The sequence below is a fragment of the Salvelinus alpinus genome, chromosome 5 (genome assembly GCF_045679555.1).
Source record: "Salvelinus alpinus chromosome 5, SLU_Salpinus.1, whole genome shotgun sequence".
Lineage (NCBI taxonomy): Eukaryota > Metazoa > Chordata > Actinopteri > Salmoniformes > Salmonidae > Salvelinus > Salvelinus alpinus.
The window spans coordinates 20,905,858-20,920,681 of NC_092090.1; the positions used below are offsets into that span (position 1 = coordinate 20,905,858).

Genomic DNA, 14,824 nt, shown 5'->3' on the forward strand with positions numbered 1-14,824 from the left:
AAAACAGAATAAACAAACATTTCATAAGATGTCTCGATAGCCAGTATGTGAAACATCCAACATTACAGCTCTATATCCCCCGGATAGTAAGGCTTAGTAAGGCTTAGCAAGATAGAGCTAGACTCTTCTCATTCATTCTTTACCTCACCTTTTGGACGGGCCGGTAGGGTTGTAGAATGCAGAAACAGGCAGGTTAGACATAAAGCGGGCCAACATGGTAACCTAATGAACATGGTAAGCTCATGAACATGGTAACCTAATGAACATGGTAAGCTCATGAACATGGCAAGCTCATAAACATGGCAACCTCATAAACATGGCAACCTCCCAACTCCCCTCTCTGACCGACTCTCTCCCAACCCCCACTCTCTGACCGACTCTCTCCCAACTCCCCTCTCTGACCGACTCTCTCCCAACTCCCCTCTCTGACCAACTCTCTCCCAACTCCCCTCTCTGACCGACTCTCTCCCAACTCCCCTCTCTGACCGACTCTCTCCCAACTCCCCTCTCTGACCGACTCTCTCCCAACTCCCCTCTCTGACCGACTCTCTCCCAACTCCCCTCTGACCGACTCTCTCCCAACTCCCCTCTCTGACCGACTCTCTCCCAACTCCCCTCTCTGACCGACTCTCTCCCAACTCCCCTCTCTGTCCGACTCTCTCCCAACTCCCCTCTCTGACCGACTCTCTCCCAACTCCCCTCTCTGTCCGACTCTCTCCCAACTCCCCTCTCCCAACTCCCCTCTCTGACCGACTCTCTCCCAACTCCCCTCTCTGACCGACTCTCTCCCAACTCCCCTCTCTGTCCGACTCTCTCCCAACTCCCCTCTCCCAACTCCCCTCTCTGACCAACTCTCTCCCAACTCCCCTCTCTGACGACTCTCTCCCAACTCCCCTCTCTGACGACTCTCTCCCAACTCCCCTCTCCCCTCTCTGACCAACTCTCTCCCAACTCCCCTCTCTGACCAACTCTCTCCCAACTCCCCTCTCTGACTGACTCTCTCCCAACTCCCCTCTCTGACTGACTCTCTCCCAACTCCCCTCTCTGACCGACTCTCTCCCAACTCCCCTCTCTGACCGACTCTCTCCCAACTCCCCTCTCTGTCCGACTCTCTCCCAACTCCCCTCTCTGACCGACTCTCTCCCAACTCCCCTCTCTGACGACTCTCTCCCAACTCCCCTCTCTGACCAACTCTCTCCCAACTCCCCTCTCTGACCGACTCTCTCCCAACTCCCCTCTCTGACCGACTCTCTCCCAACTCCCCTCTCTGACGACTCTCTCCCAACTCCCCTCTCTGACCGACTCTCTCCCAACTCCCCTCTCTGACCGACTCTCTCCCAACTCCCCTCTCTGACCGACTCTCTCCCAACTCCCCTCTCTGACCGACTCTCTCCCAACTCCCCTCTCTGACCGACTCTCTCCCAACTCCCCTCTCTGACCGACTCTCTCCCAACTCCCCTCTCTGACCGACTCTCTCCCAACTCCCCTCTCTGACCGACTCTCTCCCAACTCCCCTCTCTGACCAACTCTCTCCCAACTCCCCTCTCTGACCAACTCTCTCCCAACTCCCCTCTCTGACCGACTCTCTCCCAACTCCCCTCTCTGTCCGACTCTCTCCCAACTCCCCTCTCTGACCGACTCTCTCCCAACTCCCCTCTCTGACCGACTCTCTCCCAACTCCCCTCTCTGACCGACTCTCTCCCAACTCCCCTCTCTGTCCGACTCTCTCCCAACTCCCCTCTCTGACCGACTCTCTCCCAACTCCCCTCTCTGACCGACTCTCTCCCAACTCCCCTCTCTGACCGACTCTCTCCCAACTCCCCTCTCTGACCGACTCTCTCCCAACTCCCCTCTCTGTCCGACTCTCTCCCAACTCCCCTCTCTGACCGACTCTCTCCCAACTCCCCTCTCTGACCGACTCTCTCCCAACTCCCCTCTCTGACGACTCTCTCCCAACTCCCCTCTCTGACCGACTCTCTCCCAACTCCCCTCTCTGACCGACTCTCTCCCAACTCCCCTCTCCCAACTCCCCTCTGACTGACTCTCTCCACACAGCCAAATAGCATCAATAGAGTGTTACTGTAAGTCAGGGGGAAACACTTTAACACTACCTTTAAATATCTGACGAAGCCCCAGCACCACCACACACTTCAGAAAAGGGACAAAGCCCCCCCCCACCACCACCACACACTTCAGAAAAGGGACGAAGCCCCACCACCACCACCACACACTTCAGAAAAGGGACGAAGCCCCAGCACCACCACACACTTCAGAAAAGGGACGAAGCCCCAGCACCACCACCACACTTCAGAAAAGGGACGAAGCCCCCCCACCACCACACACTTCAGAAAAGGGACGAAGCCCCCCCACCACCACCACACACTTCAGAAAAGGGACGAAGCCCCACCACCACCACCACCACCACACACTTCAGAAAAGGGACGAAGCCCCACCACCACCACCACACACTTCAGAAAAGGGACGAAGCCCCACCACCACCACACACTTCAGAAAAGGGACGAAGCCCCACCACCACCACACACTTCAGAAAAGGGACAAAGCCCCCCCACCACCACCACACACTTCAGAAAAGGGACGAAGCCCCAGCACCACCACACACTTCAGAAAAGGGACGAAGCCCCAGCACCACCACACACTTCAGAAAAGGGACGAAGCCCCACCACCACCACACACTTCAGAAAAGGGACGAAGCCCCCCCACCACCACCACACACTTCAGAAAAGGGACGAAGCCCCAGCACCACCACACACTTCAGAAAAGGGACAAAGCCCCCCCACCACCACCACACACTTCAGAAAAGGGACAAAGCCCCCCCACCACCACCACACACTTCAGAAAAGGTACGAAGCCCCAGCACCACCACACACTTCAGAAAAGGGACAAAGCCCCCCCACCACCACCACACACTTCAGAAAAGGGACAAAGCCCCCCCACCACCACCACACACTTCAGAAAAGGGACGAAGCCCCCCCACCACCACCACACACTTCAGAAAAGGGACGAAGCCCCACCACCACCACACACTTCAGAAAAGGGACGAAGCCCCAGCACCACCACACACTTCAGAAAAGGGACGAAGCCCCACCACCACCACACACTTCAGAAAAGGGACAAAGCCCCCCCCCCACCACCACACACTTCAGAAAAGGGACAAAGCCCCAGCACCACCACCACACACTTCAGAAAAGGGACAAAGCCCCAGCACCACCACCACACACTTCAGAAAAGGGACGAAGCCCCAGCACCACCACACACTTCAGAAAAGGGACAAAGCCCCCCCACCACCACCACACACTTCAGAAAAGGTACGAAGCCCCAGCACCACCACACACTTCAGAAAAGGGACAAAGCCCCCCCACCACCACCACACACTTCAGAAAAGGGACAAAGCCCCCCCACCACCACCACACACTTCAGAAAAGGGACGAAGCCCCAGCACCACCACACACTTCAGAAAAGGGACAAAGCCCCCCCACCACCACACACTTCAGAAAAGGGACGAAGCCCCAGCACCACCACACACTTCAGAAAAGGGACAAAGCCCCACCACCACCACCACAGAAAAGGGACAAAGCCCCACCACCACCACACACTTCAGAAAAGGGACAAAGCCCCACCACCACCACACACTTCAGAAAAGGGACGAAGCCCCACCACCACCACACACTTCAGAAAAGGGACAAAGCCCCCCCACCACCACACACTTCAGAAAAGGGACGAAGCCCATTCAATTTAAAAGGCCTCTGCTCGGTTCAGTTAGGGTCCATTTTCACATGGCGGTAAAAAGACCAACTAGTTATTACAATAACGACCAAGCAGGTGGTTCTGGCTGTGAGAGCCGAAAGCTGAAAGCAGCTTCTAAGAGCCTAGCTGCAGTAGCTACTGTATCTGGCTCCCAAATGGCACCCTATTCCATATATAGTGCACTACTTTGGACCAGGCCCATAGGGTGCAATTTGGGATGCAACTTGATGCTCCGAGAGAGAATTCAAAGCACTTGTTAATGGCAATTACAGGCCTGTCAGAACCGCCACCTACTTCACTCAGGGGGAACGAGATTAAGTGTGACACAGGGGTCACAGCAATGACATTGTTAGCACCCCGCGCCAATCTGTTCTGCATTCCCACAATTCATTCCCACAATTCATTCACACAAGTCTCCTGTATTGTCATCCCACCAGAGAAAGAACTGCTGGGATATGTGTCACCACCGCTATTTGTGTGTCTGAAAGTGTGAGTGTGTATTTCAGGCCTTTTGAGTGACCCTCAACAAGCTTTCATACACTCACCATTGTTACAGGTGGCGTTCACCATGCACGTCCTGCTGACGAGGTTGTAGCTGTCTTTGCACTTGACACAGGTCGTCCCGGGGCCGTCGCAACTCAGGCAATTCTCCTCACACCTGGACACCGCACCCACACAATAAGATGGAGGGACAAAAGAGAATGAGAGAGAATGAAAAGAAAGAAAGAGTATGGAATACGTCCAGAAAACAAAGTGGGCCTTTCCCCCCCAGAGAGATGTAGAAAGAGAGAGACAGAGAGAGGGGAGGTGGAGAGGGAGAAGGAGAGACAGAGGGGTAGAGAAAGAGAGAGAGGGGAGGTTGAGAGGGAGAAGGAGAGACAGAGGGGTAGAGAAAGAGAGAGTGGGGAGGTTGAGAGGGAGAAGGAGAGACAGAGGGGTAGAGAAAGAGAGAGAGGGGAGGTTGAGAGGGAGAAGGAGAGACAGAGGGGTAGAGAAAGAGAGAGAGGGGAGGTTGAGAGGGAGAAGGAGAGACAGAGGGGTAGAGAAAGAGAGAGGGGGGAGGTTGAGAGAGAGAAGGAGAGACAGAGGGGTAGGGAAAGAGAGAGGGGGGAGGTTGAGAGAGAGAAGGAGAGACAATGGGGTAGGGAAAGAGAGAGGGGGGAGGTTGAGAGACAGAAAGAGAATGTATTGGATAATGAATAGCGACAAGAAGACAAGTATGTTATAAATATTTATGGAAGGGTCTGACCTAGTGGGTGATTGGACAGGGTCTGACCTAACGGGTGATGGGACAGGGTCTGACCTAATGGGTGATGGGACAGAGTCTGACCTAACGGGTGATGGGACAGGGTCTGACCTAACGGGTGATGGGACAGGGTCTGACCTAACGGGTGATGGGACAGGGTCTGACCTAACGGATGATGGGACAGGGGGAGAGAGAGTGGATGATGGGACAGGGTCTGACCTAGTGGATGATGGGACAGGGTCTGACCTAGTGGATGATGGGACAGGGGGAGAGAGAGTGGATGATGGGACAGGGTCTGACCTAGTGGATGATGGGACAGGGTCTGACCTAGTGGATGATGTGACAGGGTCTGACCTAGTGGATGATGTGACAGGGTCTGACCTAGTGGATGATGGGACAGGGTCTGACCTAGTGGATGATGGGACAGGGGGAGAGAGAGTGGATGATGGGACAAGGGGAGAGAGAGTGGATGATGGGACAAGGGGAGAGAGAGTGGATGATGGGACAAGGGGAGAGAGAGTGGATGATGGGACAAGGGGAGAGAGAGTGGATGATGGGACAAGGGGAGAGAGAGTGGATGATGGGACAGGGGGAGAGAGAGTGGATGATGGGACAGGGGGAGAGAGAGTGGATGATGGGACAGGGGGAGAGAGAGTGGATGATGGGACAGGGGGAGAGAGAAAGAGAGAGAGGGGAGGTTGAGAGGGAGAAGGAGAGACAGAAGGGTAGAGAAAGAGAGAGAGGGGAGGTTGAGAGGGAGAAGGAGAGACAGAGGGGTGGAGAAAGAGAGAGAGGGGAGGTTGAGAGGGAGAAGGAGAGACAGAGGGGTAGAGAAAGAGAGAGAGGGGAGGTTGAGAGGGAGAAGGAGAGACAGAGGGGTAGAGAAAGAGAGAGAGGGGAGGTTGAGAGGGAGAAGGAGAGACAGAGGGGTAGAGAAAGAGAGAGAGGGGAGGTTGAGAGGGAGAAGGAGAGACAGAGGGGTAGAGAAAGAGAGAGAGGGGAGGTTGAGAGGGAGAAGGAGAGACAGAGGGGTAGAGAAAGAGAGAGAGGGGAGGTTGAGAGGGAGAAGGAGAGACAGAGGGGTAGAGAAAGAGAGAGGGGGGAGGTTGAGAGGGAGAAGGAGAGACAGAGGGGTAGAGAAAGAGAGAGGGGGGAAGACTAGTCATTCAACTGAGACTGCTCTTCTCTGTGTCACGGAGGCGCTCCGCACTGCTAAAGCTAACTCTCTCTCCTCTGCTCTCATCCTTCTAGACCTATCGGCTGCCTTTGATACTGTGAACCATCAGATCCTCCTCTCCACCCTCTCCGAGCTGGGCATCTCCGGCGCGGCCCACGCTTGGATTGCGTCCTACCTGACAGGTCGCTCCTACCAGGTGGCGTGGCGAGAATCTGTCTCCGCACCACGTGCTCTCACCACTGGTGTCCCCCAGGGCTCTGTTCTAGGCCCTCTCCTATTCTCGCTATACACCAAGTCACTTGGCTCTGTCATATCCTCACATGGTCTCTCCTATCATTGCTATGCAGACGACACACAATTAATCTTCTCCTTTCCCCCCTCTGATAACCAGGTGGCGAATCGCATCTCTGCATGTCTGGCAGACATATCAGTGTGGATGACGGATCACCACCTCAAGCTGAACCTCGGCAAGACGGAGCTGCTCTTCCTCCCGGGGAAGGACTGCCCGTTCCATGATCTCGCCATCACGGTTGACAACTCCATTGTGTCCTCCTCCCAGAGTGCTAAGAACCTTGGCGTGATCCTGGACAACACCCTGTCGTTCTCAACTCACATCAAGGCGGTGACCCGTTCCTGTAGGTTCATGCTCTACAACATTCGCAGAGTACGACCCTGCCTCACACAGGAAGCGGCGCAGGTCCTAATCCAGGCACTTGTCATCTCCCGTCTGGATTACTGCAACTCGCTGTTGGCTGGGCTCCCTGCCTGTGCCATTAAACCCCTACAACTCATCCAGAACGCCGCAGCCCGTCTGGTGTTCAACCTTCCCAAGTTCTCTCACGTCACCCCGCTCCTCCGCTCTCTCCACTGGCTTCCAGTTGAAGCTCGCATCCGCTACAAGACCATGGTGCTTGCCTACGGAGCTGTGAGGGGAACGGCACCTCCGTACCTTCAGGCTCTGATCAGGCCCTACACCCAAACAAGGGCACTGCGTTCATCCACCTCTGGCCTGCTCGCCTCCCTACCTCTGAGGAAGTACAGTTCCCGCTCAGCCCAGTCAAAACTGTTCGCTGCTCTGGCACCCCAATGGTGGAACAAACTCCCTCACGACGCCAGGTCAGCGGAGTCAATCACCACCTTCCGGAGACACCTGAAACCCCACCTCTTTAAGGAATACCTAGGATAGGATAAAGTAATCCTTCTAACCCCCCCCTCCCCCTTAAAAGACTGAGATGCACTATTGTAAAGTGGTTGTTCCACTGGATATCATAAGGTGAATGCACCAATTTGTAAGTCGCTCTGGATAAGAGCGTCTGCTAAATGACTTAAATGTAAATGTAAATGTAAATGAGGTTGAGAGAGAGAAGGAGAGACAGAGGGGTAGGGAAAGAGAGAGAAGGAGAGACAGTGGGGTAGGGAAAGAGAGAGGGGGGAGGTTGAGAGACAGAAAGAGAATGTATTGGATAATGAATAGCGACAAGAAGACAAGTATGTTATAAATATTTATGGAAGGGTCTGACCTAGTGGGTGATTGGACAGGGTCTGACCTAGTGGATGATGGGACAGGGGGAGAGAGAGTGGATGATGGGACAGGGTCTGACCTAGTGGATGATGGGACAGGGTCTGACCTAGTGGATGATGGGACAGGGTCTGACCTAGTGGATGATGGGACAGGGGGAGAGAGAGTGGATGATGGGACAGGGTCTGACCTAGTGGATGATGGGACAGGGGGGGAGAGAGTGGATGATGGGACAGGGTCTGACCTAACGGGTGATGGGACAGAGTCTGACCTAACGGGTGATGGGACAGGGTCTGACCTAACGGGTGATGGGACAGGGTCTGACCTAACGGGTGATGGGACAGGGTCTGACCTAACGGGTGATGGGACAGGGTCTGACCTAACGGGTGATGGGACAGGGTCTGACCTAACGGGTGATGGGACAGGGTCTGACCTAACGGGTGATGGGACAGGGTCTGACCTAACAGGTGATGGGACAGGGTCTGACCTAACGGGTGATGGGACAGGGTCTGACCTAACGGGTGATGGGACAGGGTCTGACCTAGTGGGTGATGGGACAGGGGGAGAGAGAGTGGATGATGGGACAGGGTCTGACCTAGTGGATGATGGGACAGGGTCTGACCTAGTGGATGATGGGACAGGGGGAGAGAGAGTGGATGATGGGACAGGGGGAGAGAGAGTGGATGATGGGACAGGGTCTGAACTAGTGGATGATGGGACAGGGGGAGAGAGAGTGGATGATGGGACAAGGCGAGAGAGAGTGGATGATGGGACAAGAGGAGAGAGAGTGGATGATAGGACAAGGGGAGAGAGAGTGGATGATGGGACAGGGGGAGAGAGAGTGTATGATGGGACAGGGGGAGAGAGAGTGTATGATGGGACAGGGGGAGAGAGAGTGGATGATGGGACAGGGGGAGAGAGAGTGGATGATGGGACAAGGGGAGAGAGAATGGATGATGGGACAGGGGGAGAGAGAGTGGATGATGGGACAGGGGGAGAGAGAGTGGATGATGGGACAGGGGGAGAGAGAGTGGATGATGGGACAAGGGGAGAGAGAGTGGATGATGGGACAAGGGGAGAGAGAGTGGATGATGGGACAAGGGGAGAGAGAGTGGATGATGGGACAAGGGGAGAGAGAGTGGATGATGGGACAGGGGGAGAGAGAGTGGATGATGGGACAAGGGGAGAGAGAGTGGATGATGGGACAGGGGGAGAGAGAGTGGATGATGGGACAGGGGGAGAGAGAGTGGATGATGGGACAAGGGGAGAGAGAGTGGATGATGGGACAAGGGGAGAGAGAGTGGATGATGGGCCAGGGGGAGAGAGAGTGGATGATGGGACAAGGGAAGAGAGAGTGACAACAAGAACTGTAACAATGTAAAGCAATAGAAAGAGAAAGAGGTGATAGAGAGAGACAGAGACCGAGAGAGAGTGAGTGGAGTCACAAGATAGACTAAACGGATTTAAACTGGCCATGTTAATTAGGATTAGTTCTTTGCGATATGATTAGGTTTTTCTTTAAAAGAAATTAACCGGTCGCTTTCAATAGTAGATCGAAATAGAACAACATAATATTTGATGTTTCTGCATGCCAATAATAAAGCCCTCTTTTTCAGACGCTCATATGACGTGATATATACTGTAAACAGGTTCTCTCTCTCTCCCCCCCTCTCTCTCTGTCGCTCTTTCTCTTGTAATTAAAACCTTTCCTTTCCTTGTTACCCATGGGTCATAGCCTTTACAGCTATTTTATTGCCTTCTAGCACCGTGGCCACAAGCCACCCACACCCCTTCTCTTCCTCCTCCTGACTATCCCTCTTTCCCCCTGCCATTTCCAGCTCCTGCCCCAAACCAGAGAGAGTAAACAAGAAAGAGAAACTGAGAGGAAAGCAAAGACAGAGGAAGTGAGAGAGGAAGAGAAATAGAGTGAGGGGGGAGACAGGGGGAGAGAGAATGAGAGCTAGAGAGAGAGAGAGTGAGAGCTAGGGAGAGAGAGAGAGGGGGAGAGAGAGAGGGGAGAGAGAATGAGAGCTAGAGAGAGAGAGTGAGAGCTAGATAGAGAGAGAGAGTGAGAGCTAGAGAGAGAGAGAGAGTGAGAGCTAGGGAGAGAGAGAGAGGGGGATAGAGAGAGAGAGGGGAGAGAGAATGAGAGCTAGAGAGAGAGAGTGAGAGCTAGATAGAGAGAGAGTGAGAGCTAGGGAGAGAGAGAGAGGGGGATAGAGAGAGAGAGGGGGGAGAGAGAATGAGAGCTAGAGAGAGAGAGTGAGAGCTAGAGAGAGAATGAGAGAGAGAGAGAGGGCGGAGAGAGGGGGGAAGAGAGAGAGAAGGGTCTACCAGAACCCACTGGATTCTCCAATTACCTTGAATGAGTTACAGGACAAAATAAAAACCCTCCAACCCAAAAAGGCCTGTGGTGTTGATGGTATCCTTAATGAAATGATCAAATATACAGACAACAAATTCCAATTGGCTATATTAAAACTCTTTAACATCGTCCTTAGCTCTGGCATCTTCCCCAATATTTGGAACCAAGGACTGATCACCCCAATCCACAAAAGTGGAGACAAATTTGACCCCAATAACTACCGTGGAATATGCGTCAACAGTAACCTTGGGAAAATACTCTGCATTATCATTAACAGCAGACTCGTACATTTCCTCAATGAAAACAATGTACTGAGCAAATGTCAAATTGGCTTTTTACCAAATTACCGTACAACAGACCATGTATTCACCCTACACACCCTAATTGACAACCAAACAAACCAAAACAAAGGCAAAGTCTTCTCATGCTTTGTTGATTTCAAAAAAGCCTTCGACTCAATTTGGCATGAGGGTCTGCTATACAAATTGATGGAAAGTGGTGTTGGGGGTAAAACATACGACATCATAAAATCCATGTACACAAACAACAAGTGTGCGGTTAAAATTGGCAAAAAACATACACATTTCTTCACACAGGGTCGTGGGGTGAGACAGGGATGCAGCTTAAGCCCCACCCTCTTCAACATATATATCAACGAATTGGCGCGGGCACTAGAACAGTCTGCAGCACCCGGTCTCACCCTACTAGAATCCGAAGTCAAATGTCTACTGTTTGCTGATGATCTGGTGCTTCTGTCACCAACCAAGGAGGGCCTACAGCAGCACCTAGATCTTCTGCACAGATTCTGTCAGACCTGGGCCCTGACAGTAAATCTCAGTAAGACCAAAATAATGGTGTTCCAAAAAAGGTCCAGTCGCCAGGACCACAAATTCCATCTAGACACCGTTGCCCTAGAGCACACAAAAAACTATACATACCTCGGCCTAAACATCAGCACCACAGGTAGCTTCCACAGAGCTGTGAACGACCTGAGAGACAAGGCAAGAAGGGCATTCTATGCCATCAAAAGGAACATAGATTTCAACATACCAATTAGGATCTGGCTAAAAATACTTGAATCAGTCATAGAGCCCATTGCCCTTTATGGTTGTGAGGTCTGGGGTCCGCTCACCAACCAAGATTTCACAAAATGGGACAAACACCAAATTGAGACTCTGCATGCAGAATTCTGCAAAAATATCCTCCGTGTACAACGTAGAACACCAAATAATGCATGCAGAGCAGAATTAGGCCGATACCCACTAATTATCAAAATCCAGAAAAGAGCCGTTAAATTCTACAACCACCTAAAAGGAAGCGATTCCCAAACCTTCCATAACAAAGCCATCACCTACAGAGAGATGAACCTGGAGAAGAGTCCCCTAAGCAAGCTGGTCCTAGGGCTCTGTTCACAAACACAAACACACCCCACAGAGCCCCAGGACAACAGCACAATTAGACCCAACCAAATCATGAGAAAACAAAAAGATAATTACTTGACACATTGGAAAGAATTAACAAAAAAACAGAGCAAACTAGAATGCTATTTGGCCCTAAACAGAGAGTACACAGTGGCAGAATACCTGACCACTGTGACTGACCCAAACTTAAGGAAAGCTTTGACTATGTACAGACTCAGTGAGCATAGCCTTGCTATTGAGAAAGGCCGCCGTAGGCAGACATGGCTCTCAAGAGAAGACAGGCTATGTGCTCACTGCCCACAAAATGAGGTGGAAACTGAGCTGCACTTCCTAACCTCCTGCCCAATGTATGACCATATTAGAGAGACATATTTCCCTCAGATTACACAGATCCACAAAGAATTCGAAAACAAATCCAATTTTGATAAACTCCCATATCTACTGGGTGAAATTCCACAGTGTGCCATCACAGCAGCAAGATTTGTGACCTGTTGCCACAAGAAAAGGGCAACCAGTGAAGAACAAACACCATTGTAAATACAACCCATATTTATGCTTATTTATTTTAACTTGTGTGCTTTAACCATTTGTACATTGTTACAACACTGTATATATATAATATGACATTTGTAATGTCTTTATTGTTTTGAAACTTCTGTATGTGTAATGTTTACTGTTAATTTGTATTGTTTATTTCACTTTTGTATATTATCTACCTCACTTGCTTTGGCAATGTTAACACATGTTTCCCTGCCAATAAAGCCCCTTGAATTGAATTGAATTGAATTGAAGGGAGAGAGAATGAGAGCTAGAGAGAGAGAGTGAGAGCTAGAGAGAGAATGAGAGAGAGAGAGGGCGGAGAGAGGGGGGAAGAGAGAGAGAGAGTTAGAGAGAGGGGAGAGAGAGAATGAGAGCTAGAGAGAGAGAAAGACAGAGAGACATAAAGAAGGAAAGAGTGAGCTAGAGAGACAAAGAGAGAGCAAGACGATGACATAGAGAAAGAACTAAAGGAGAATCCAGACCTGGTGCCGTTGCAAAACCATGACCTTCTATCAGAGCCTCTATTTGTTCCTGACATCTCCCATAAACCACTGGACTGATTTATAAAAATCCCTGTGCGTCAAAAACAGCTTTCTCCCTCCCCACTCCTCAGTGGAAAGAGAGGAGAGATAGCGAGAGGAGAGAGAAAGAGAGATAGATGAGAGAGAGAACGAGAGAGAGAACGAAAGAGAGATTGAGAAAGCGAGTGCCCCTCACCACCCCGCACTCAGTCATTACGGTGAGCTAAAGGGATGTTGATGCTGCTATTAAATTCTCGGCATCGGTGTAGGTGAGATTTACACCCTCAGTCAGTCCTGTTGATCCTGTTTGACTGCACAACGCCATCTGATTTAAAGACAATTATGGAGATGACAAAGAATAATGTGTGGAGCAGAGGGAGAACAGACAGAAAGATATAGTGGAGCAGAGGGAGAACAGACAGAAGGATATAGTGGAGCAGAGGGAGAACAGACAGAAGGATATAGTGGAGCAGAGGGAGAACAGACAGAATGATATAGTGGAGCAGAGGGAGAACAAACAGAAGGATATAGTGGAGCAGAGGGAGAACAAACAGAATGATATAGTGGAGCAGAGGGAGAACAAACAGAATGATATAGTGGAGCAGAGGGAGAACAAACAGAAGGATATAGTGGAACAGAGGGAGAACAAACAGAAGGATATAGTGGAGCAGAGGGAGAACAGACAGAAGGATATAGTGGAGCAGAGGGAGAACAAACAGAAGGATATTCTGGAGCAGAGGGAGAACAGACAGAAGGATATAGTGGAGCAGAGGGAGAACAAACAGAAGGATATAGTGGAGCAGAGGGAGAACAGACAGAAGGATATAGTGGAGCAGAGGGAGGAGGAGAAGAGGGAGAACAAACAGAAGGATATAGTGGAGCAGAGGGAGGAGGAGAAGAGGGAGAACAGACAGAAGGATGTAGTGGAGCAGAAGGAGAACAAACAGAAGGATATAGTGGAGCAGAGGGAGCACAAACAGAAGGATATAGTGGAGCAGAGGGAGCACAAACAGAAGGATATAGTGGAGCAGAGGGAGAACAGACAGAAGGATATAGTGGAGCAGAGGGAGGAGGAGAAGAGGGAGAACAGACAGAAGGATATAGTGGAGCAGAGGGAGAACAGACAGAAGGATATAGTGGAGCAGAGGGAGAACAGACAGAAGGATATAGTGGAGCAGAGGGAGGAGGAGAAGAGGGAGAACAGACAGAAGGATATAGTGGAGCAGAGGGAAAACAGACAGAAGGATATAGTGGAGCAGAGGGAGAACAAACAGAAGGATATAGTGGAGCAGAGGGAGAACAAACAGAAGGATATAGTGGAGCTGTGTTTTTTTTGCAACAGCAGCCACAAATGGCCCGTCCGACGACGAAGCAACTTCGTCAGCTGCATCAGGTCCTGATCGACCCGCACTGCGTTCCTGTGATCGTCCTCAAGACCGCTGTGCTAGTCCAGCGCGTCGGGGGGGGGGGGGGGTATTGTCACAGATCCCTCTGGAACTTTCATTGCGCACACCTGGCCCCTTTGTGCCTGGGTTTGTTGTCTAAGACTAGGCGTTTGGAACAAATTATTTGAGAGAGAGAGCAAGAGAGAAAGGGAGAGAGAGAGCGAGAGACATACCAATTAATGAGACCCAGATGGTCGATGGTACTGACCCTCAGTCAGTCAGTCTCCAACAGAAGAAGGGAGGTAGAGAGAAGGGAGGGAGAAGGGACAGAGAGGAGAGAGAGAAGGAAGAGAGGGGAGGGAAAGAAGGGAGAGAGAGAAGGGAGAGCGAGACAAGTGGAAATAGAAAATGAAAGTGAAAAGAAACAGAGAGAGTGTAAGAGAAGGTAGTTCAGAGATTTCTTTAAGAGAAGCACTGATGTTGAAGGTAGTTCAGAGATTTCTTTAAGAGAAGCACTGATGTTGAAGGTAGTTCAGAGATTTCTTTAAGAGAAGCACTGATGTTGAAGGTAGTTCAGAGATTTCTTTAAGAGAAGCACTGATGTTGAAGGTAGTTCAGAGATTTCTTTAAGAGAAGCACTGATGTTGAAGGTAGTTCAGAGATTTCTTTAAGAGAAGCGCTGATGTTGAAGGTAGTTTAGAGATTTCTTTAAGAGAAGCGCTGATGTTGAAGGTTGTTCAGAGATTTCTTTAAGAGAAGCACTGATGTTGAAGGTAGTTCAGAGATTTCGTTAAGAGAAGCGCTGATGTTGAAGGTAGTTCAGAGATTTCTTTAAGAGAAGCACTGATGTTGAAGGTAGTTCAGAGATTTCTTTAAGAGAAGCGC

At 51.0% G+C, this 14,824-nt stretch overlaps 1 protein-coding gene across 4 annotated transcripts in view; it reads right to left on the minus strand.

Moving 5' to 3' along the window:
* Positions 1-14,824, minus strand: part of pcsk6 (proprotein convertase subtilisin/kexin type 6) — an 86,690-nt gene that overhangs the window by 2,291 nt on the left and 69,575 nt on the right. For 2 of the 4 annotated variants that reach the window (XR_011674987.1, XM_071400887.1), the window contains one exon: positions 4,311-4,423. The exons of 1 other annotated variant lie outside the window; for it this stretch is intronic. Coding sequence is in view for 2 of the 3 variants with exons in the window: in XM_071400887.1 (XP_071256988.1) it covers positions 4,311-4,423 (113 nt within the window). In the remaining variant the exon portion in view is untranslated. Of the gene's footprint in view, positions 1-4,310; positions 4,424-11,010; positions 11,062-14,824 lie in introns of all 4 variants that reach the window. One more of the 4 variants, XM_071400886.1, reaches the window with a different exon arrangement.